At 34.5% G+C, this 23,769-nt stretch overlaps 1 protein-coding gene across 1 annotated transcript in view; it reads left to right on the top strand.

Annotated features, from left to right (window-relative positions):
* Window positions 1-6,440: 6,440 nt before the first annotated feature.
* LOC129226909 (uncharacterized) overlaps window positions 6,441-23,769 on the top strand; it is a 111,982-nt gene continuing 94,653 nt past the window's right edge. The window contains 2 exon segments of the mRNA XM_054861538.1: window positions 6,441-6,829; window positions 23,622-23,727. Of these exon segments, the coding sequence (XP_054717513.1) occupies window positions 6,441-6,829; window positions 23,622-23,727 (495 nt within the window).

The following is a 23,769-nucleotide window of genomic DNA, read 5'->3' on the forward strand; positions in this document are numbered from 1 at the left end:
TTTAAGCCCTAAGAAGCCCACAAAACCTACCTAAAACTTTTCGCACCCTTCTCACTCCATTTCGTTGAACCTTTTGACCGTATTTCCACTTCCGTAAAAAGGGGATGATGCAATCCTTTGTCCAACTTCTTTTGTTTGGAGACGCTCGAAACTCGTTTGAAACCAGTCTGCAACTTTGGTAATTTAAACCTTTGATAAGTTTAGTCGTGGTAAATCACTGCATTTTGTTACTTTGCAGAACGTTCTTTTTTTCTTCATTTTTGGCCCATTTTAAAAATTAGAATTTCGTTATCTTATTAAGACTATTTTTTTTGTCAACTTTCATTGCATGTTTCCACTTATTTTTATTTATCGTAACTAATTTTAGAATGTTATTGTTTTTTGATTATGATCTCGAAAACTTGATATCTCGAATTTTTTACCGTCTTTTCAACTGCGTGATATCGAAAGAATACTGTACTGAAACATGCAAAACTTTTTTTCTTCATTTTTGATTTTATGTCTTCATTTAATTTTCAATGTATAATCGGTCATTCCATATTCAAATGTCAACAACCACAAAGTTTGGTTTATAAACCGTGATTTTGTCCCTTCAGCACCAAGAGCAGAGTCAGTAGCTTTGTTTCGACTTTTAACTGGCCCTGACTGTTAGTCCCAATTGTCCCCTTTGCAATTCAAACGAAGAAATGGACATTCGTCACCTGCACACTTGCACCCAGCTTTCCAGACGTAGCCTGTGTGACCGTTATTGGGAAGTAAGAGAGCGCATCGGCAGCTAAATATTTCACTCTGTTGTTCCTGTATTGTTCCTTGTTCTGTGTATTGTGTTTGTTTTTGCTATTTTGTTCTTTGTAACCTTTTCTTGCTGCCAGCCATTGGAAATAAAAAATTAAAAAAAAAAAAAATTCAAATGTCATTTCTGGATTCGCGAAATCTATCACCGTATTTGAGCATCCATGTCATAGAATCCATTAACTTCAGATAACAGAATAATTATCCAGTTAATTAAAACGACAGCATTAAGACCGAATGGCGCTTTTTCTAACTTATTCAGAATTTTAGTGCATTTATCATTTTGCATTAGCTTATACAAAAATAATAAATCAAAAATTTGCACTTTATTATTGTGCACTAATGATTTCCTAATGGCTTGGCAGAGTGCCGAGCTTATCTATAATTACTTCATTAGCTTGTCTTTACATGTTCTTACGTTGAAGTTAATAAAAGGTGCTGTAATAAACTACCTTCCATTTTTGTTCACGAATAATTCGTCGCAGTAATCAATCTGGAATCATAAAGTTTTCATCCCCCCCCCCTCCACAGTCTAGTTTAATTATCTTCTAGAAGGTTTGGCTTGTTTCGATTAGCGATTCTAATCGATCGACAAGTCGATTCAAATAATTCTGAATATATATATTTTGCGACGAAAGCTTTTAGTAAATTGAAAATTTCAAAATAAAAAGGTGCAAAATTCTACATTCTTACAATCAATCATAAATACATAATCGGTATGTATTGCCAAAAAGAAAAAAAAAAAAAAAACTAGTTAATAATTCAGTAAGTGTTGATTCGCGAGCCCGTCATTTCGGGGGTCGGGTGTAATTGCTCCGCTGGTTTTTTTAAATTCATGCTTTTACGTAAAAGTAGGCTTAGTTTTTGTTTTCCGATAAAACTTGCATTGTGTGTACACCTTTTGCGCCTCCTTCCCTCCCTGGAAAAAATCCAAACATCGAGCCTGGTAATTAGAATAAAAATTCAGGTTGATATCAGATTAAAACAAGAGTACAATACACTTCGTTTGCTTCGTACAAGGAAGTAAAATAAAAAGAAAGCTTTTTTGAAAAGTGCACTGAAGAAGTCCTCATTAAAAATGGCTTGAATATTACTAGTAGAAGAGTGGATTCATTAGCTCTTTTATTGCAATTCTAACTTCGAAGTTTATTTTTTTGTCTATCTACGGGCATATAGACTTGTGCTTGAAGCCCACGTGCCCTAACTACTACGCCCACGAGCTCTTCTATGAGGCATGCGGGTGTGGTTTATTTGCCCGTCGCTTAGCTTTTTTTTTTTTTTTTGCCAAAACGCTTTTTTTGATCGTAAAGGCTTATTGGAAGCGAAAATAAACAAAACTGACAGTGCGATACACTTTCCTGAAAGAATTATGCTTTATTGAATTTCATGTGGTGATGTTTTTGTCGCTTAACTTTTGTTTTACAGTCAACTCGCGATAGCTTGAAGCCTCATAGTTCGAATATTCCTTTATCTTGAAGTTTTCATTGAGTCCCAAAATCTTGTAAAAGTTATAGTTAACCCACAACTTAACTACCAATAACTCGAAGGTTTTAGCCGGTCCCTTGGGACTTCGAGTTATTGAGAGTTTACTGTATTGGCCCAGTAATTTTGTCTTCATGGTCAATCGGCAAAATGTGTTTGCGGTTATCAATCGTCAATCGCTTATTGCTTTCAAAATTACTCCGTACCGATTTTCGCTATCAGTTTTGTATGTTTAAAGTAGGTATCGCTTTCTGTGATCATTTCTGCCGGGGAAAGGTAATAGGCAGTATCTGAAAATATTATTTTTTTTTTTTGAGCAATCACGATTGCTTATTGCTTTCATTTGACTGTTTTGATGTGCTATCATTTTATTTTCCCACCAGCACCCTCTGCAGCACCACCGTCGACCGGCCGCCTCACGATGCTGCTCCTCTAGCGAAAACCGTCTCGGGGTTGCGTTAAAATCCTACACTTACACGCATACATACACGCACGTACACACAAACACATACACACACACATACATACACCTACAAACACACACATACACATACATACAGACACCTACACATACACACACACACTCAAACACATACACACACATACACGTTCCCCCCCCCCCACACACACAAACACTCATACACACAACTACCCACACACTCATAACTGCACACAGACATAAGCACACATGCCTACACACACATATACATACCCCTACACACAAACACACATACCCCCGCCCCCACGCACATAAACACACACGTCTACATATACACACACACACACTCGTGATTGCGAAAAACATTTGAATTCAAGAGGCCAAAATTCAAATTAGTTTTTTTTAATCTGTTCCCCCCCCCCCCATTTTTATCATCTATGGTACAGTAGGTTTATTATACAAGCTTACTTATTTGGTTTCCTCTGAAAATAAAACACGAACTGTTATTATGTACCAGAACAAATTTCTTCAAATGACCTCAAAACAAAATTTTTCTGCAGATACTACTACGGTTTACCTTCCATGGCAGATTACATCGATTAACGTTGATAGCTTTCAAATCAGTGATCGAGTTTCAGCGGAAACGATCGGAAATGCTTCGCCAACCTTAGATTTAATAAAAACGTTGACCAGGAAAACTGAAAAAATGATACAAAACTTTTTATACGACATCTGAAGAGGAGATCGAGTTATGGATGGAAAATGGATATTGGAACCAGGCTCGTCATTTCGACGTTTTCCACGGGGGGGGGGGGGGGGTCAATGTGTGTAAACTCAATGCAAATTACAACGAAACACAATAAAAACCACGCCCACTTAGATGTAAATCCATAATTTTTTTTAAAAGTGGGGTGGAGTGTCAGTTGCCCTCTCTTGACCCCCTAAATGATATTAGAAATGACGTTCCAATAGTGATCTCTGAAGTGAACTGAAGAGGAACCTTGCTAAACGCAAACCAAAACTGTAAACTGAAACGCGAACTTTCAAATCCAAACCAAAACTTTTTCATTTTTGTTCCGCGTTCGCGTCCATATTGTAAAACAGTCAGTCTCTCTCGAACCACCGTAGTGTGTAGATATGTGATGTAACGTTAGCTAATAAATGTATTTAATTTCTTTATTAGTTAAATTATTGAGCAGTAACTACATAAAGCATGTAATAATGACAACACTACACAATTAAAGGAAATATAAAATGATTATAGAGAGAAGGCCCAACGTGAACAACAGATGAACAAATGAAGGTAAGCTCTTTGCTTATCTATTATCAATCTTGTTTTATTTAAATTGATTTCATATAAATGGATAATTATTATTAGAATGGCCTACCGAGTCATAACAGATTATGAGACTGATGTGCTCTTTCGCTCGGATCTCATTTAAAGGCAAAAGCTAATTAATACAATTGAATTAAATTATTATAATATCCAAGCACATCTAATAAAGGTCAGAAAAACGGTATAATTAAAATGGCTTCTTCTTCAAAAGAACGCTTTACAATTGATAAATTAAATCAAAACAATTATGCCGTGTGGAAATTCAAAGCTGAAATGCTTCTCATTAAAGAAGATTTGTATGACCATATAATCGGTAATCCACCGAACCCTCTAACTGAAGCTTGGACTAAAAAAGATCAAAAAGCAAGAGCGTTAATAAATTTATCCATTGATGATAAACAAATAGTTCACGTAAAAAATGAAGTCACTGCTCGAAGTACTTGGGAGGCGTTAAAAAAGATCCACGAACGATCTAATTTATCAAGCAAATTATATTTGCTGAGAAAATTATACAGCACAAAATTAGAAGAGGGTGGTAATATGAATAACCATATTATTAAAATTCTTGAGATCACTGATAAGCTCAAAGCTATTGGTGAAGATATCAAAGATTCCCATTTATCTGCTCTCTTATTATGCTCCTTACCCCCAAATTATGATACATTAATTACAGCATTGGAAGCACGGCCAGAAGAAGAATTAAACTCAAATTTTATACAGGGTAAATTAACAGACGAATATAACAAAAGAATTGAAAATTCCACTTCAATTAATGAAAGCGCTTACAAAGCAAATAATACAAATAAAAAGAAAAATTATTCGAAACGTGAGAATAAAAAATTCTGTACATATTGTCACAAGAAAAATCACGAGAAATTTGAGTGCTGGCATTTAAAAAAGAAACAAAGTAACTATCAGACAAATAACACCAAAAGCAATGAAAAATTCCAAAATAATTCATCGCTCTGTTTCGAGACGAATAGAATTCCGAAATCAAACGCATATCGTGAAGCGAGTTCCGATGACCCACTTTCAAAAGAAGAAAAATATAAAACCTCAAGTAGGGATCTGGCTTATCTCTCCTCAGACAAGATCCAGAGGTACAGTGTTTTGTTGGATTCAGCTTGCAGCTCGCATTTATTTAATGACAAGTGTTTATTTACTGAAATGAATAATGATCACAGCTCGGTAACAGTCGCGAATGGTGAATCATTAAGCTCCTATGGAATTGGAAGCGTCAAACTTAAAACGAGGATTTCGGATGGGAACACTTGTAACATAACACTTAAAGATGTTTTATACGTTCCAGATCTTGAAACTAATTTAATGTCAGTAAGCAAAGCAACATTGAATAGTTGCACTGTAACGTTTGAAAAGGATCGTTGCAAATTAACATATGAAGGGGAGACTTTTCTGGAAGGAAAATTAAAGCAAAATCTTTATGAAGTAATATTAGATAATTCTAAAGATGAATGTTTTGCTAACCTAACTCATCAGTGCAATAAGAAAAATTGCATTGAACTTTGGCACAAGAGATTAGGACACAAAAACTACAATTCAATTAAAGAATTAGCATCGAAGAAACTTGCAACGGGATTAGAATTAGAAAATTGTGCACACAATTTTTCATGTGAGACTTGCATCAAATCAAAATTAACAGATGCACCTTACCCTAAGCAAACACATCATAAATCAAAATAAATTCTCGAGTTAATTCATTCTGATTTATCAGGTCCATTTAAGACACCAACTATTGGAGGAAAAATATATTTTCTTACTTTCATAGACGACTTTAGTAGGTTTACAATCATATACTTACTATCTAAAAAGAGCGAAGTGCTGACAAAATTAAAGGAATATATCGCTATGACTAAAAATAAATTTGGGCGGATTTTACAAACTTTAAGATCAGACAATGGTGGAGAATATATAAATCAAGAGATTGAAAATTTCTTAAAAGAAAAAGGTATTCAGCATCAATTAACTGTACCATATTGCTCTTCTCAAAATGGGGTAGCAGAGAGAAAAAACCGAAGTTTAGTTGAAATGACTCGGTGTTTACTGTCCCAAGCAAATTTACCTCAGAAATTTTGGGGTGAAGCAATAAACACAGCCACCTACCTTCAAAATCGGCTCCTCACAAAAGCTAAAGAAAAAACTCCCTATGAACTGTGGACAAATAATAAACCCGATCTATCCAATATAAAAATATTTGGATGTAAAGCGTATGCGTATATTAATAAAACTAAGCGAGGAAAGCTAGATGACACAGCTATTCAAGGTATTTTTGTGGGATATGATAACAGATGTAAAGGATACAGAATTTATGCTGAAGGAAAAAATGTAATCAAAGCTCGCACTGTGAAATTTATTGAAAATGAAAATTTAAGTATGAAAATCAAAGATCATTCAAGCCTTGATTTACTTGAAGATAATGAAAACACTGCTGCAGGAAAATGTACAAAAGCAGGGGAAAGTTCTGGAGAAATAAAAATCGATATACAAGAAGATAACGAGAATTCAGATGATGAAGAAACAACTGAGCAACCGCGAAGATCAGGAAGAAAAAATAAAGGAATACCTCCTGACAGATTTGCTTACACTACAAATATACAAAAAATAACAGAACCGAAAAACTGGAAAGAGTTAGAAGATATTAAAAACCCATATGAAAAGGCAAAATGGCTTGAAGCTATAGAAGATGAAATAAAATCCATTAACAAAAATAACACTTGGGAATTAGTTAATCCTCCCCAAGGGAAGAAAATAATTGGATGCAAGTGGGTTTTTAAAGCAAAATACAACTCTAAAGGAATTGTAGAAAAGTTTCGCGTACGACTTGTTGCTCAAGGTTTTTCACAGAAGTTTGGACAGGATTTTGATCAAACTTTTGCACCAACTGTTGCATACACAACAATAAGAACTTTCCTATTCAACGCAATATACAAAAATCTGAAAATAAACCATGTAGATGTGAAAACAGCATTTCTTCACGGAGAGTTGAAAGAAGAGGTTTACATGTGTCAGCCGGAAGGGTATGTAAAACCAGGCGAAGAAAATAAAGTTTAAAAATTGAATAAGGCCATATATGGTTTGAGACAAGCTGCCCGAGCTTGGAATTTGAAAATTGCTGATTTCTTGCTAAAACTAGGTTTTGTGCAGAGTAACACTGATAAATTGCTTTTCAAATGTTCAAGAAGTAATAATACAGTGTACATTATTGTATATGTACATGATATGCTGATAGCAGGAGAAAGACATAAGTAACATAATTGAAGAACTGGAAAAGGAATTTGAGATAAAAAACTTAGGTTTCGTAAATCATTACCTAGGAATAAATATAGAAATAACAAAAGAGGGAAACATGATGTTAGATCAAAGAAACAAAATACAAGAAATAATAGAAAAATTTGATCTTGAAAATGCAAAACCTTGCGATACACCAATGGAACCGGGTTACCTAAAACTAAATGATGAAGAGAATTTACTCCCGGATAATAAAAAATATCGACAAGCAGTAGGAACACTGTTATACATAGCAACAATCACTAGACCTGACATATCTGCCTCTGTAAACATCCTCAGCCGAAGGAATGAAAAACCCAGACAGAAGGATTGGGAAGCAGTTAAGAGAGTTATAAGATACTTAAAAACAACTATAGAATACAAGTTGATTATAAAGAAAGAGATGAATCCAATCTTAACAACCTATGCCGATGCAGACTGGGCTGGAGACATATCTGACAGAAAATCTACCAGTGGAAATCTCTTTAAACTTGGTAACTTTCCTATTCAATGGATCACCAAGAAACAAAATTCAGTCGCTCTTTCATCTGCTGAGGCAGAATATATTTCAGCAGCTAATGCAGCACAAGAAACAATATGGATAATTAGTCTTTTAAAAGATTTGGATTTACCGCAAGAACTACCAATAGTTATGATGGAAGACAATCAATCCTGCATAAAAATGATTCAAAGTGACAAGTATAACGCTAAAACAAAGCACATTGATATAAAGTACCAGAACATCAAACATCTGAAGGAAACCGGAATAATTGACTTAGAATATTGTCCAGGCAAGGAAATGACTGCAGATATCTTAACCAAACCTTTACCTAAGCCTGACTTTACCAGACATAGAAACAACCAGCAAATAATGACTTCAGAGATCAAGCAGGGGTATTAAAAATGACGTTCCAATAGTGATCTCTGAAGTGAACCGAAGAGGAACCTTGCTAAACGCAAACCAAAACTGTAAACTGAAACGCGAACTTTCAAATCCAAACCAAAACTTTTTCATTTTTGTTCCGCGTTCGCTTCCATATTGTAAAACAGTCAGTCTCTCTCGAACCACCGTAGTGTGTAGATATGTGATGTAACGTTAGCTAATAAATGTATTTAATTTCTTTATTAGTTAAATTATTGAGCAGTGACTACATAAAGCATGTAATAATGACAACACTACACAATTAAAGGAAATATAAAATGATTATAGAGAGAAGGCCCAACGTGAACAACAGATGAACAAATGAAGGTAAGCTCTTTGCTTATCTATTATCAATCTTGTTTTATTTAAATTGATTTCATATAAATGGATAATTATTATTAGAATGGCCTACCGAGTCATAACAAATGACGGGCCTGAACGGAACTGATGGAGTCAAATAAAGAATGTTTTGATGTTCCTCCATGCAAAATCTATACCAATATTATAAAGAGAGAGGACGAATTTTTGTGTGTTTATATCTTCGAGGTAATCTCCGGAACCACTGCACCTATTTGAAAAAATTTTTCAATGTATGAAAAGTGCCTTCTCACTGAGTAACATAGGCTATAATTCGAAAAAAATCCGATAAATAGTTCTTTTTTTATTCCAATTTAGTCCCGAATTTCACGTAAATTGCTTATTATTGGCTATTAAAGGGCTGAAAAATTACTTGCACATATTAATATTATATATCGTTGAAAAGGGTAGAATTTCCTGCGTTCTAAGCAATTTGTTTCGATGCTATAACTTCATTACGACGGGAGTAATTTGCCTTTTTAGCTCGAACTTTTTTAGGCTTAGCTGCAATTTAGGCACTACTTTCCTCATTAAATCTATCAATAAAAAGTGAAGGAATTGTCCCACAGTTATCTTTTTGACAGCATTGGAAAAGCGAGATTATTTACTCCAGATCTCTCTCGACCTTTAGTCGAAAAAATTAGCTTCTATCTTTAAAGGAAAAAAAGTTACAAGCGTTTTTAAATCAATTTCGAAATATGTCATTTTGATTCAGGTTGTCACTCATTTAATTTTTCACGTTTCCAAGGTTACGCTTTTTGAATCCATTTATTTCCTCAGTTTGCATTTAATATCTTAAACTTATTTTATTTCATGTTTCCATGGTTACGTTTCCAAAATCCATCTTTCGCATTTTAATTTCTTAAAAGTATTTTAATATCTGTCGTCAATGTTTGGAAAGTTAATTTTGCATGTTGCTTTTTTTTTCTTTTATTTAAGCCTGATTGTTGAATATATGTCACTCGACACAATTTTTATTCTCAAGGTAGACCGGGCAAAGCCGGAAAACGCAACTCTTCATATATAAAGATTTGAAAGCTACTGTTAATGTGATCATATACCTTTTTGTTTGTTTGGCGAAACATTTATTATTGCCAAAGAAAAAACATCCGCTTCAGTCGCAAAAAGACTGAGTCCCGGTAGCGTGGTCGCTTGGCGCGTTAGGCGCTGATCAGTTCAGTCTAGGATTATTGCTTTAAGACAACCGTTAATAAAATTCATTGTTTTTGATTTGTTTTGAAATAAAAGAAACTTTTGATTTGTTTTTATCCCAGTGAAATTCACGACATTTTCATTTTTTCTGACGATGATTTTTGAATGGTCCACGGCATGTTTTTTTTTTTTTTTTTCGTTAGACGGATGGATTCTGATAGCGTGGTTGCTGGGCAAGTTTGGCGATAAACAATAGAGTTACGAAATTATTTTTACATTTGAAAGATATTATTTGATGTCTGTTTTTGTTTATTTGGCGAAATATTTTATATTGCAGTAAAAACCGCTTCACTCGCTAAATAGAGTTTTAAAGCAAATGTAAATCTAAATTAATCATTTGACGAAAAGTTTTAAATTCCGAAGAAACTTAAATAGGTGCTTTTTTTTTTAAAAAAAAATGAGTACGCATTTTATACAAAGAAAAATGATCATTTCATATCAGAGTGGGAGGGGACGTCAATTTTTTTTATTCAACGGACCTCAGTTTAATTTTTAGCACGATCATCGCTGTTCGGTTACTGCTAGTGCTATATAAACTGGAGGTGCACTCAAGGTATGGAGGTTTTCATGGCGCAAACTGCGCCATTGAAATTTTGAGGGGGGTCTCGTTCTGGGGCCATCGCCCTTGAGGGGCACCCATGCATAAACATAAGATGAGGGTTTGTTTTTCTTTTTAACACGCTTTTATTAGCTTCACCTGTATGTATGTATGTATCTTGTAACGGAATCTTGCAGCTCAAATTTTGCTCACTTCCTGCGATCGGATTCTTTTGAAATTTGGCACGCGACCTCAGACCCGATGACAATGCAATATTCTATAATCAAATTAATTAACTCTTTTAATTGTTAGTTTCGTCCAATTTTAATCAATATTTTGGCATAAATCCAACAATGTGAAAAAGGAAAAATTAAAAAAAAAATACATTAAAAATGCTCGCAAAAATTATTTAAAAATATATACAAAACCTTTAATTTTTCTGCATCAGACAAAATTTGTTCCAATGTTCCAAGGTAATTAGAACATGAAATATAATTGTTTTAAACTAATTTCATGCCAAAATTTAGGTGAGCCTTCAATTGGAAATTCATTGCTGATCAGACCATTGTTGAACAAAACTTTTATTCAAATGCATCTCAAATTTTCAAAGTAATATAAATATGATTTCCGCAAATATACATCGATGACTCACAGTAGGTTCCCATCGGGGTGCCCTTATCTTAACTTTAAGATATTACCTCGCACTCGTTTTATTCGTCAATTAAGTCCCAATCTGATTCAAATTTTCATATACAGAAAAAAAAAAAAAAAAAAACTTTGCCTGACAATTCTCCAACATAAGACTAAAAAACAGAAAAATAAAATACTAGTTTAAAAAACTAAAAAAACACGCTTCCATAGCAAATGAACTAAAAAGTGAAAAATAATCTTTGGATGATAGTAGTTGACCAATCACTTAATTTTAATGTAATACAAAAAGCGTGGGGTGCTTCTTATCAGTTGTCTTGAATTTCTTCCATTTGTTGTCCAAGCAAAAATGTAAATAGACACCCCCCCCCCCCACGCTTTTTTGTATTACATTAAAATTAAGTGATTGGTAAACTACTATCATCCAAAGATTATTTTTCACTTTTTAGTTCATTTGCTATGAAAGCGCGTTTTTTTTTTAGTTTTTTAAACTAGTATTTTATTTCTTTCATTTTAATTTGAAACTCGGTATCTGCTTCTTTTATTGGTGAATTTCTCTGATTTCGAAATTCGTTTATTGTGGTCAATCGGTTATTGTTATTAACGTCATTGTGGTCCCAAGTGATCATTTCAAGCCGAGACTACCATTCTGCCTTGGAAAGCTACAGAACAGGATTTGTCTTTTTTTTTAAATATTTGTCATATAGCGTGTTGTAGATTATTGCACAAGCTTGCTTTCATACCTGTCAACTCTACTGGTTTTTCCGAGAAATCCCTGGTTTTTGATCATTTTTCTTGATTGTGTACATGATGTAAGGAATATTTGTACTAAAGATAATGAAAAATCCCTATTCTTCCCGAAATAACAATAAAAATCCGACGTAATTATCTGCTGGATTTTTTCCGAGTAGATATTCGCTAGTATAAATTACTATCAAATGTTATTTGATTTCCGCTGAAAACGGAGCACGAAGCAAAAGTCAAGGTCCATCATGTCAGTTGTTAGTGGGGTATTCAAAACACGTTTCTTCAAATATTTCAAAAACTCATTTTTGCAGACACTGCTCTTTACCTTCCCACGGCAGTATAACTCACTGTAACTTGTAACTAAAAGGGCATTGCTTTCATCTATTTGGAAAGCCTGCCACTCTCGGAATGAGGTTGTTTCCTTCAGTCAAAAGTAGTACTTTTAGTCACTGAAATTGATAGATAGACTTTTAGTCACTGAAATAAGCAAAAAAAAAAAAAAAAAAACATGGACCCAGAAAACACTTTCACTTTTCCAACAGTTATTTTTTAAATTAATTTTTTAAAATGTCCGATTTTTCAGACAAGCCGTGGTCCTGATGACGTCGCAAATGATGCTCTTTGGCGCATCTTTCTACCACGTTTCCACGTTATGATAATCAAGAAGCGAATTAAATATTGCGCTCTACGCTTGCTGTCAACCATATCGTTGCCAATACACGTGAGTAAAGATGCGAATTAAATATTTTGCTCTGTGAATGACAACAGCAAATGGCAGTTCATCATTTGTGATGTCATCGGCAGAAGCGTAAACACTGAAAGCGCACCGATTAAAGTAATTTTTCAAAAATATTAAACTTAAGCAACTTATTTAAACAAGACGATTGTTGACCACAAACAGATAACAAATTCTATGAAAGAAAAAAAAAACAACTTTCGATTATTTTTCATTTGGGGGAAATTATTACTTTCTGAAACATGCAGACAGAATAGCAAGTAAGCGTGTAGTTTTCATTCACATTTAATAACTAGTATGTTGTGGCCATCACGAAACTTTCGTCTATATTTTTCTTTTTTTTTTTTTCTGATCCCTCCCCATGCTTGACGAGGAAGCAATATTCCCAACAAAAACAAAATTACACATGCAAAAACTTGACGACCATCCCAATGTCTGAATTATTACAAAAGCAAAGCAAAGAGCGAAAATTGAAAGTTATTTTAAAAGCCTTGCTTGAATTAATTACAGATATTTTATTTGTTAACAAATGCAAGATGGCAACAGTTAAAAATTTTAAATCATCGCGATTTTCTCATAGACTAATAATAAGAGTAGACCGAGCTATGGCAACCCTTTTACTGCTCATAAACCAAACCATGTGACTGGTGAATATCCTAGCAACAGCGGGCGTTAATCGTAGCAGACGATCAACGCCAGCGCGAAATAAAATAAATAGAATTTATGGAACACGGAAGAATGATCTTTTATGGAGTCCGATTTGTAAATTTGTTATTCTAAGTTGTAAATATTTTGTTAATATAGTGAGTTTTTCGTTTAGATAGTATTGTGCATTTTCTTTAGTCAATTTCAATAACTCTCTAAGCAATAAAAGATGCAAGCGACCAAGAAGAATCAGCAAACGGTAAGATTTTTAACTAGTTTCAATTTAAGATACCGATTAGTACATTTTTGCGTTAACGCAAAACGTTTACGCCATTTCGTTCACGCCAACGCTGACAGCTCCAAATGAAATAAAAGTTACCGAAAACTGATCAAAAACTATTACTAATGTCAAAATAATGCATAACTAAAAGAAAAACAGTTCAATCTCTGCACCTGGAAGTTTTTTTAAATGAAAACACATTGTCTTAAAATACATGTCGAATGCCAAACTATAGATAATGCTGCCATCTAGCAACCATGCTGCCAAAGTCTTCGCCAAGCCCTTCCACTAGTCACATGATACATCTATGAACCAATTTTCTTCATCAGCAAGAATGAGAAAGCTCGGTCTACTCTTATTATTAGTCTATGGATTTTCTGGTTATTTTCCAACAGTTAAAATCACGTGAAATACGCAGACGACAGTCTATTACAATTTATCTTTCTTATTCGCAACTCCAACGAACTATAGGGGGCACTGAAGTCACTGTCTAATGGCGGACTTAAAAACTAAAACAAACGCACATGGTAACGAAGAAAATGCTAAAAGTGTTGTGATTTTTGTTCGTACGTATGATTTTTTCGCTTTATTCTTTTTAAATTAATTTTCAAAGTCTTGTGGATATTCTGGCCCACGTAGAAAGAAATGAGAATTCAAGAAGCATTACTAAACGTCAAAGATTAATGCAAACTACGTAGTTCGTAGTTCTTAGCAGCTATTTCCACGATGTTCAATTCGATATTTATCAATTCTTGATAAAACTAAATAATAATTGTGGCCTGACAAGAATAACAATTAATGCTAGAAAATTCAATACGACATTACAAATTGTTATCGAAAGAAGATGGTACTTTTTTGCCTTGCTTGGCTAGCGCTTATTGTTTTCCATTTGTAGCTGAGTTATTTCTCTCGAATTCCCGAATCGGTTAATTTAAAAATTTTCTGTTTCGATTTTTCTAATTTGTGAGTTACGATTTAATTGTGTCATGTTATGCAAATCATCAACAAAATTCTCACGGATATATGGTGGGAGTTTTCTTTTCAGTTGATTGACCATTATTTCTTTTCACTTATCGAATTCTGTAATCTTACTACCATTTTATTCCACTCATGATAAAAATTAAAAATGGTTTAACTAAAAACGCGAAATCTCGCCAAGGCTACTTTGCTCGCACTATACTAAAACTATAACCCTAAACAAATTTGGCGAAACCTTTCAGCTGAGAATAAAAGGAATAAAGTAAATTCTTTCTCGGTTATTCATTTTGTTCTACGATAATATATTCAAGAAAATATTTTGCATACTGTCCATTCCAACTAAATGCTGCTGTAAAATATGGTAAGTTTAATTAATTTAAGATTAGAAAAAAACCCCATATTCTTACAAATTCATACAAAACAATAAAATTTTTTACCTTGTATAACGTTATCCAAGTTTGTTAATCCAGAATTTTCGCTTTCACCAATTATTAAGGAAATAATGAAAACTAATATTATTTTGAGAAGCTCGAGAATACTACTAAGGGACGAATTAATTTCTGTAGCTGAAAGCAAACTAAGACATCGATTGCGTTAATAAATACTCAGAACAAACTGCCTGTGTTTACGTCAACAGACACACGTGGAACGCAACGTGGCAATGTTTTAGTTTCATTTGCAGTTTTGTAAATCACCGCAAGGTAGCGTATTCGAGCGCTGGAGTTCCGAATTGTTGCATTTATAAAGCTATTTTTATTCACACAAAAAAATAAGCCCCCCCCCCCCCCCCATGGAGCGATTGGCGCCAAAATTGAACCAACGCCTGTTTACATATGGATTGTTATTTATTCCAAATTTCATCCGGAAGGTAGCATTACTTCTTGAGATAGGGCACTCACAATGGGAAAAAAGAACGGGCGACTGCGCCACCCCCTTTTCAGCTGTTGACATCAAAATAAAATCAGCTCTTATACCCACTAAGGGCTACTTGCCGATATATTTTTCTTTCTATCCGTTCATTATTTCTTGAGATACGCAGTCACATTTGACGACAAAAAACGTTCTATTGCTCAACCCTCGTTTGAGTTATTGACACCAAAATTGAATCAGCATCTGTTCCTGTTAATAGCAACATATGGACCAAATTTTGTTTGATTCCGCCAATTACTTCCTGAGGAATAGCAAGCACGCGTAAAAAACGCAAAAAACGTCCCATTGCTCCACTCCCCTTGTAGGAATTCACGCCAAAAACCAATGGGCACAAGTTCACATAGAGGCACATATGTGTACCGAATTTCGTTCCATTTCATACGATAGTTTTTACTGTAGAGCGGCCACAAAAAACTGGTCACACACAGACGTAACATACACACGGACGGACACACACACAGACATTTTCGAAAAATAGTCGAAATGGACTCAGCACACCTCAAAACGTTCGAATCCTTCGAAATTCGAAAATTTGCACGAATCCAATACTTTCTTCTCTATATTAGATATAGAAGAAAATAAAAATGGTCAGATCCTATGTTTTTAAGCATGCTCTTTCAGGGAAAAAAAAAAAAAAACTTTTAAAATTTTGGAAACGACCCCATTGAAGCTGTCGCGTGACGCATGACGCAATTTTTCCGATGTGTATTACTTTGTGTTCAGAATCTTGCGACTTCGGTAATTTACTTCGGTATCGGGTTAAAAATTACCGGCAGCGAAATACATCTCTGTATTTCAGTTCCGATGCCCGATAGAATAGTTTTATACATCTGCTATCGGGACGAAAGCCAAGTTTTTGATTTGTATATTATAAATTGTTCGCGGTTAGTCACATGTATGCAACGTTTTGCTTAAATTGAATTACGATTGTACGTTTGGCGGGTTGATATTTGTACATGCGTCTCTCTCTCACTCTCTCTCAACAAACAACGAGTGTCTACGAGGCGGAAGCGGGAGCAGGACGGGCGAGAGACCATGTCAGCCTAGTCGGAAACTAGGGACTCGGTCTTTCGGGGGGGGGGGGGGGGGGACGGCACAGCGACCAAAACAACAAGGGGCCTGCCTCTGCTCTCGTCGGGGAATCATTGTACAGACAGCGCCCGACGTAACTTTTTGGGAAAGAATTAATTTTAGAGTATTTTGATCTTTCTCATTTTGGGATTCTCGTTCTTTGGAGGGGGGGGGGGGTTCTCCGTACCATATTAGAGAGAAGTTTGCTATCGTCTTTAGGGGATGGGCAACCCCTGCAGTAATAGATACTCATATGATCTCTTAAAAAGTATTTTTAGCATTAAAACTTTTTGAATTCGAATTTCAATTTCCGAAAAAGAAGAGAAATGAACTTGTGAAAAATCTTAATAAAATCAAATTATATCGAAGCAACAAAATGAGTTAATTTTGGTGGAAACTAATTTATTCTTTTGCACTGTTGCTAAGTGCTAACTTTTTTTTTTCTCCACTATTATTGTCACAGTCCACGTTTAAAGATCTAAATCTGCTGTTTATTTTTCCCCTCCTTTTTTTAGGGTCTCAAAATTTTGGGTGTGAATTAAAATAATTATAAATGTGCTACTTTTAAAAAGTTAACTTGATTTTTTTTTTAATTAAAAAACAACAACACGTTCTTATTTTGCATTCATGAACGATACCTTAAAAAATAGTTCATTCTCTCCCACTATTGATGCAAATGCTGTGGTTATTCTGTTTCTATTTCGAAATAATGTCTCATCTAAAATAATATTGTTCTATATCTCATTTGATAGATCATAATCTTTGGAAAGGGACTGCGAAATAAGTCCTTATTTTGTAATTTTCACGTTTTTTTCTTTTCTCTTGCCATAACCTGTAACTTCACAATTCCGATTTTTATGGCATCGTAAACATAGCCATTAGGCGAGTTAACTGAGATCTTTAGCGCTACCGGTTTTTCCTTAATGGCATTATTTCTCTTCTGTTTTAGGCAAACAGAATAGAACTCATAAAAGTAAAAACCGAGACATTCGACCCAAGTGTTTTACCTGCGTCAAAGCACTGCAAGGGGGGAAGGGGACACACTGTAGTTGACAATGAAGTTCGGTTCTACTTAGATACAAACGTTATTTATGACAGACGTTTTTACTACTTTTCAGAAGCTTTAAAAACGCATTTCTGCCTTCATATGAATTACATTTTATCAGCGTCTTTCTATCTGGAAAAGAACTACTTCCGCTCTTCAGTAAATGGAGCCATTTTGAAAGTTGCTCTTGTCTTAAAACAACTCAGGAGTCTGGTTTATTTGTTTTCTCACGATATTGAGTTTTTTATATAGTGGTTAATGTAGCTAGATTTGTGTATTGATTTATTGTGCAGATGAAATCGTAAAGCTGGCTGTTTAATTATTATTGGGTTCATCAAAACAATACAGAGGTGCCTAACCCCATTGAGAGCAAGGGTGCACTCCTCCCTCCCCCCCCCTCAAACATCGTGCAGACTCCCCCCCCCCCCCGCAAAAAAGCAAGAGCCCCCCTTCACAAATGAGAAAAATACCCTCCCTAAAAATTTCAATGGCGCAATCTGCGCTATAACCCCTCTTAGGGGGGCACCCCTCAGGGCCGTGCCGTCCCTATGTGCAAGGTCGTGCGGCGCACGACGGCGCCAGAGTCAGAAAGGCGCCGAGCTCTACCAATCAAAAATGCTCCAAATGAGGGGAAAAATCTCCAACCAAAAAAATAAAATTGAAATTTTCGTTATATCTATAAAAGTAGCGGTAAAATTATACTGCTCATTAAAACAAGCAATCCTCCTTGCTGCCTATCTATAAGGAAAAATTATTGCCTTGTTGTGTCTAACAGGGTTCGTACGGGTCATGGAAATCCTGGAAAGTCATCGAAAAAAAAATAAGCAAATTTCAGACCTGGAAAGTCATGAAAAATTGGAATTTTAATTCAAAGTCATGGAAATTTATTTTCGGTCATGGAAAAATGTCTGGGCAAAGAGAAAGTAACAGTAGCTAAAAGAGCATTAGAAATCTTGAGTGATTTAACAGTACTGCACTTAAAAGCTATTAAAGCTGGAAAATTGAACGATCCCAAAAACAAATCTGAATTTTAATGTCTGCAATTATAGTGCTTTGACATCACTCATTTTGAATTTACCATTATTTTCAACACTTTTTATATTTTAACTTCTGTAGTAGCGAACTTGCAAGTTCTTAATTTCACCATACCCACTCAAAAAACGCAATGCAGTTTCATCTGAGTTGGTTTCAATTACTCCGAAACTTGATTATTAAATTTATCACAGTTTATCTTAATTTGTTGAAGGTTTTAGAAAATGAAGATCTTTTGTCAAGCGATATAATGCAGAAATAAGGGAACTCTTAATACTCCAAAACAGTAGTGCCAACACATGGCCCACAAAACTAAACCATGCGGCCTACTGCTACTTTCAATGTCAGGAATCAAACACTATGTTCTAGAATTTCTGAACCTATTAATTTATGCGCATTTGAAAATGTGCAAATAAGTAAACAAGTACATTTGAATCAGAAGATTTATTCACTACTGAATGTTATTTTATTTTTTTATTTTTTTTTTAAATATCTGGTGTAAAAACATGAATTTACTGAAAAATGTGGCTTTACTTTAAGGAATCAAAATATGCTGTCAAGTTATGTGGAGGATTAAGTGTACTGTTGACACCAAACGGAAACTTTTAAAATAAATTTATTGAAACTGAGTAATAATCAATCTTTGTCCTATTCATTATCATTCTGCCTGTTAAAAAAAAAGACATTTAAGCATCATTATGTTCCATTCACTGCATTTTTACTTTATTTAAATTTATATGATGAAGACAAATAAAAGAATAGTGTGTGTGCAATATACCAGACAGCAGACAGCTTAGTTATCACATCTAGAAATATTGCGCGTATGTTGGTATATATTGCATGTAGTTCTGCCTTAGCCCTGCCTTTGGGGTGGTAACTTATTGCTAGGAATAGTTTACTTTTTTAGGTGTACAATAATATTTTTCAATCACAATTAACTGCTTCGATGAGGTAGTGGCATTCACGAAAAAGTTTTGTTAATGCTCATTTCCAAAAAAAAGTGGCAAGTTTGATACTAAATAGCACTATTCTCTTCGTGCAACGAGATCATGAAAATTTTTATGAAGTCATGAAAAATTCTTTGAAAAGTCATGGAATTTTTTCATCCAAATAGAGTATGAACCCTGGTCTAAATATGCTATTTGCACTGAAAACACATGATGCTAATTAATGCCTACATTAGCATTTTTCTTCATCTTACAATCACGTTTTTACGACTTCAATTTCAGAAAATATTCGGGCAAGGGCCTCCGAACCTCCTTCTCTTAAAAAATAAAAAAATAGGTTTTTAAAACATGACTTACGAAAACTTCAAGTTAGAATAGCCTCTGAACTACATTTCTCTTAATATAATAGAATACTGCTTAGGTTTTTAGGACTTTAATTTTGAAAAATTTTGCAGGGGGAGCTCCAAAATTCCCTTATTGTAAAAAACTTCAAAGTTGTCTACAATTGCGTTTTCGGAAGTTCAATTTCGAAAAATTGAAGGGGAGAAAAGGAATCGATTTCTATCTATAAAAAAAAAAAGAAAAAAAAGATCTGTTAGAATCCCAGAGTTCTATCCCCTATTCCAACGTCAATAAATATGGCCTATAATCACTTTTTTAAAGCTTATTAACTTCTATAAATTTCCGCGGAGCCCCTTGTACCTCCCCCCTTCCCCCGTAACACCAGCAAAGACCGTCTAAAATGGTGTTTTTCAAACTACAAGTTTCAAAGTTTTTCAGGGAAGAACCCCCGGACCCCTCTTATTAAAAGAGATATTTTTTTTTCAATTTGTACCTCCCCCTCCCCCCCCCCCTAAAACTATTTTCTAGTTGCGCTACTGCTCCTGTTGTCATGTTTTGGCAGGCATAAAAGTTTATTAATTGTTCATCGCTTAGAGATTAGATAGATATTTAAAGTGGCTTAACTTAGATATTAAAATATTTTCTTCCTCCAAAACACATTAAAAGCAAATCAGAGGAGCTGCTGAACTCGGAATAATTTCGAGATATGAAGTAAAAACGTACACCATATTGCGAAATTAAATATTCACACATTTTTTTTGTATAAACTAAATGCCAAAGTTTTTTTTTTTTTTTGTCTACAAAACCTCCCTTCAGGTGTTAACTATATTTTTCTGGAACGCCAGAGCATAAAGGCGCTCAAAAGACATTTGCACGACGGCGCCGATCAAGCTTGGCGCGGCCCTGGCACCCCTGAATAATATTGCGAACTTTTGAAACATGTAATGAATCTTTTTCTGTCGTTGAAGTTGAGATCTGTCCAACCACGGATTGCATGGAATTTTCAAACATCCATGTAAGACGAATCTATGTGAATAAGGGGGAAAAGTAAAAATTTGATGCGCGTATTCCGCTCATTTGAATGAGACTCTGCTTCTGTAAAAGCTGACATCGGTAAAAAAAATAATAGATTCGTCCATTTTCGGCTGTAAAACGGATGTTTGTCTTTCCATACAATCCGTGGTCAGACCGTATGTAGATAGATTACGGGTATTAAATGCCTGAAGTATAAAAGTTGTGTTGGCAGACTTTCCAAGTTTCCTGTGTTAGGTAGGAGGCTCCTGCTTTGTGTTCAATTTTTAGCCTCCGGCTATCAGATAAATTTCTCCTGCTTCTTAAGAAGTTAAAAAGATTGTCAAGAGTAGACTTTTTAGTTTTTTGCGTTTGTCAAGAGTAGTCTTTTTAGTTTTGCGTTCATCTTAGTAGAGAAAGAAAACCTAATGACTGTTAAAGCAAAGGAAGGAATTGAATGTTTGTTTTATCAATAGCTTTGACAGTACATATTTGAAAAATGCTAAGGCAGATATTTTAACAACTTCAAACGAACATTAACTCTATTTTCAGTTTTGTTTTTATGAGAATTTAGCTGGACGCTGTTGTATAACAAAATTTTCTTTTTTATTTATTGCATGAATGCCAATCATAACTATTTTATTTATTTATTTTACGTTTAAAGTTTCACTCTTTATGAAGACAGTTGTTTCAAGAGGTTATCTACTGAATACATATTTCAGGAGGGGGGGATGAAATAATACATACACAAATATACAAGGTATCCAAAATCCAACCCCCCCCCCCCCCCCCCCCCCCCCCCCCCCCCCCCCCCCCGTCTCCGATCTGCTTTAAACTGACAGCCTTAGTGGAAAATATGCATGAAAATAAAAATTGCAATGGGGAGAAAGAAAAGAAAATAATAGAACAATTAAAGAAATGTTTGCAGATTGAATAATGGACATGAATATACTTTTATCTTCCGAAGTAATGTTACAAATTTTAAAACACTTTTAATTTATTGTGAAGTCTACTACACTCTTTCAAATGGGAGACGCTTCATATTTTCTTAAAGTTAGAGATGTAGGAGCCAAAGTACAGTGGAATGAAATGTTATTTGGTGGAATCGAAACAACTTTATGAATGAATTAAGTTTATGTTTGATTCTTATTTGTAAATATCAATGAATATTTTTCCGCATAAAAATGCTATTTTAAACCATGGAATCTGAATTGTTTTCTTCAAACTTGCATTCCTTTGAAAAAGATTAACTTAAAGAAGTTGTCGTCTTCAAACTTACACGTTAACGGGGACACTAACTTTAGAGTGATGCAAGGTTGCTCAATATATACAGTAGGATTCACCAACAGAGAACGTTTCACGACCTGTAAGTTGTTTATTTCATATAGCTTAAATGTTCTTTTGCTGCCTATTGGTTGTTATTTAACGTAGCTTGAATGTTCCTTTTACGCGATTCATTCTATGTAAAGTAAACAACCATACAGTAAAGGAAGAAGCCTTCATATGCATAGGATAAGTCCGTGTGCTCCTTTGACTTTACTCATTGTCGTTAAGTAATTATCGTACTATAATCATGATTTCAAGAAGAAAACATAATTTTTAGATTAATTTTGATTATACCTTAAAAGTTATTACTTCTTCCCGTTTTTGATTTTGCTGCTAAAATTGTATGTTAAATCAAAATTTAATTTTTACATCGTATTATCCACTGATTTTACAAAGATTTTTTCTTCAGGCCGATTTTAGAACCTGCGGATAATACGCAGGAAAACACAATGCTTTTTGTGAAACAAAAACTTGAAAAAAAAATCAAAAAAACCCATGAAATTCACTCTTATTAAGTCAATTTTTCTTTCTTCAAACATGTGAGTCAACCAATTTTATTATATTTTGATCAATTGTTAATTTTGAACTTAGAAAAGCGGCGGAGGGGCAAAACCCCTTTACGTTTCAAAGTGATGGAGGCAGTCGCCTTCCTTGTCCCCCCCCTACCCCCCGCGTACGAGCCGTCACCTCTGGTATTAGGGCAAATAAATAACCTGAGGCTGTCTTTTTCTCTCCTCTCTCTTGGTTGAAATTGAAGTCCCTAAATTAGTCCCTCTCCCCTTTTAGTCCTCAGATATCTTTGATGAAAATTAGGGAGAGGGGTGTCCTGACCCTCATGTTTTACCAATGGCGATCCATTGGGAATCCATTTGGATTGATGGCTGTACAATTGTGATAGTAAGCACTTTATCTATATTGGTCGTTTTCTATAAAATTTTACACCTGTTATTTGGGAAACATTCTGGATAGCTCTTCCCAAAATGTTTATTCTATTTTGAACTTTCATGATAAACTACCACATTATAGAGTGAAAAAATGCTTTTCAGGGCTGAATAATTCATTTGAGAGCCATTCCAGCAAAATGTAAGGGTATTTTAAATCTTAAAGATTTTTAAAATTTTCGACTTTTCTTTATTTGTGAAGAAAAACTGAAAATTCAACAAGAAAGTTTTTAAATCTGTAAATAATTAAAATCATAGAAAATTCATAGTGATAGCTATGTATGTATATATATTTGTTTCCATTATAAACTTTTAAAAATATGCCACATTTTGAAATTTAATATCTCACGAACAGAAAGTGATAACAGCATTTATGCCTGGGCTGCAGAGTTAGAAGGAAAATGACTGACTCCCACTCTTGGAATTTTAAAACTTTCTACCCCCGACTCCGACTCTCCAAAATCAGACTTTGTAGCTCTGGTTCATGCCCCTCTTTGATTCACATTTTGATGTAACAATGCATTGGTTAGGTCAAATCTTATTTTTAATTTTTTTTCTTTTCTTTTCCCTTTTGCTCAGGCATCCTCTTCAAAACAATTGGAGTGTAGATGTGAAGCCAAATGCATTGGGAAATGTTTTTATATGGAACATACAGAATGAAGAGAAAGTGACAGCTGTGCCCGAAGTAAGTTGCTATTTGCTGACATGTTACTGTATTCATGATGTT

Source organism: Uloborus diversus, chromosome 7 (assembly GCF_026930045.1).
Source record: "Uloborus diversus isolate 005 chromosome 7, Udiv.v.3.1, whole genome shotgun sequence".
Lineage (NCBI taxonomy): Eukaryota > Metazoa > Arthropoda > Arachnida > Araneae > Uloboridae > Uloborus > Uloborus diversus.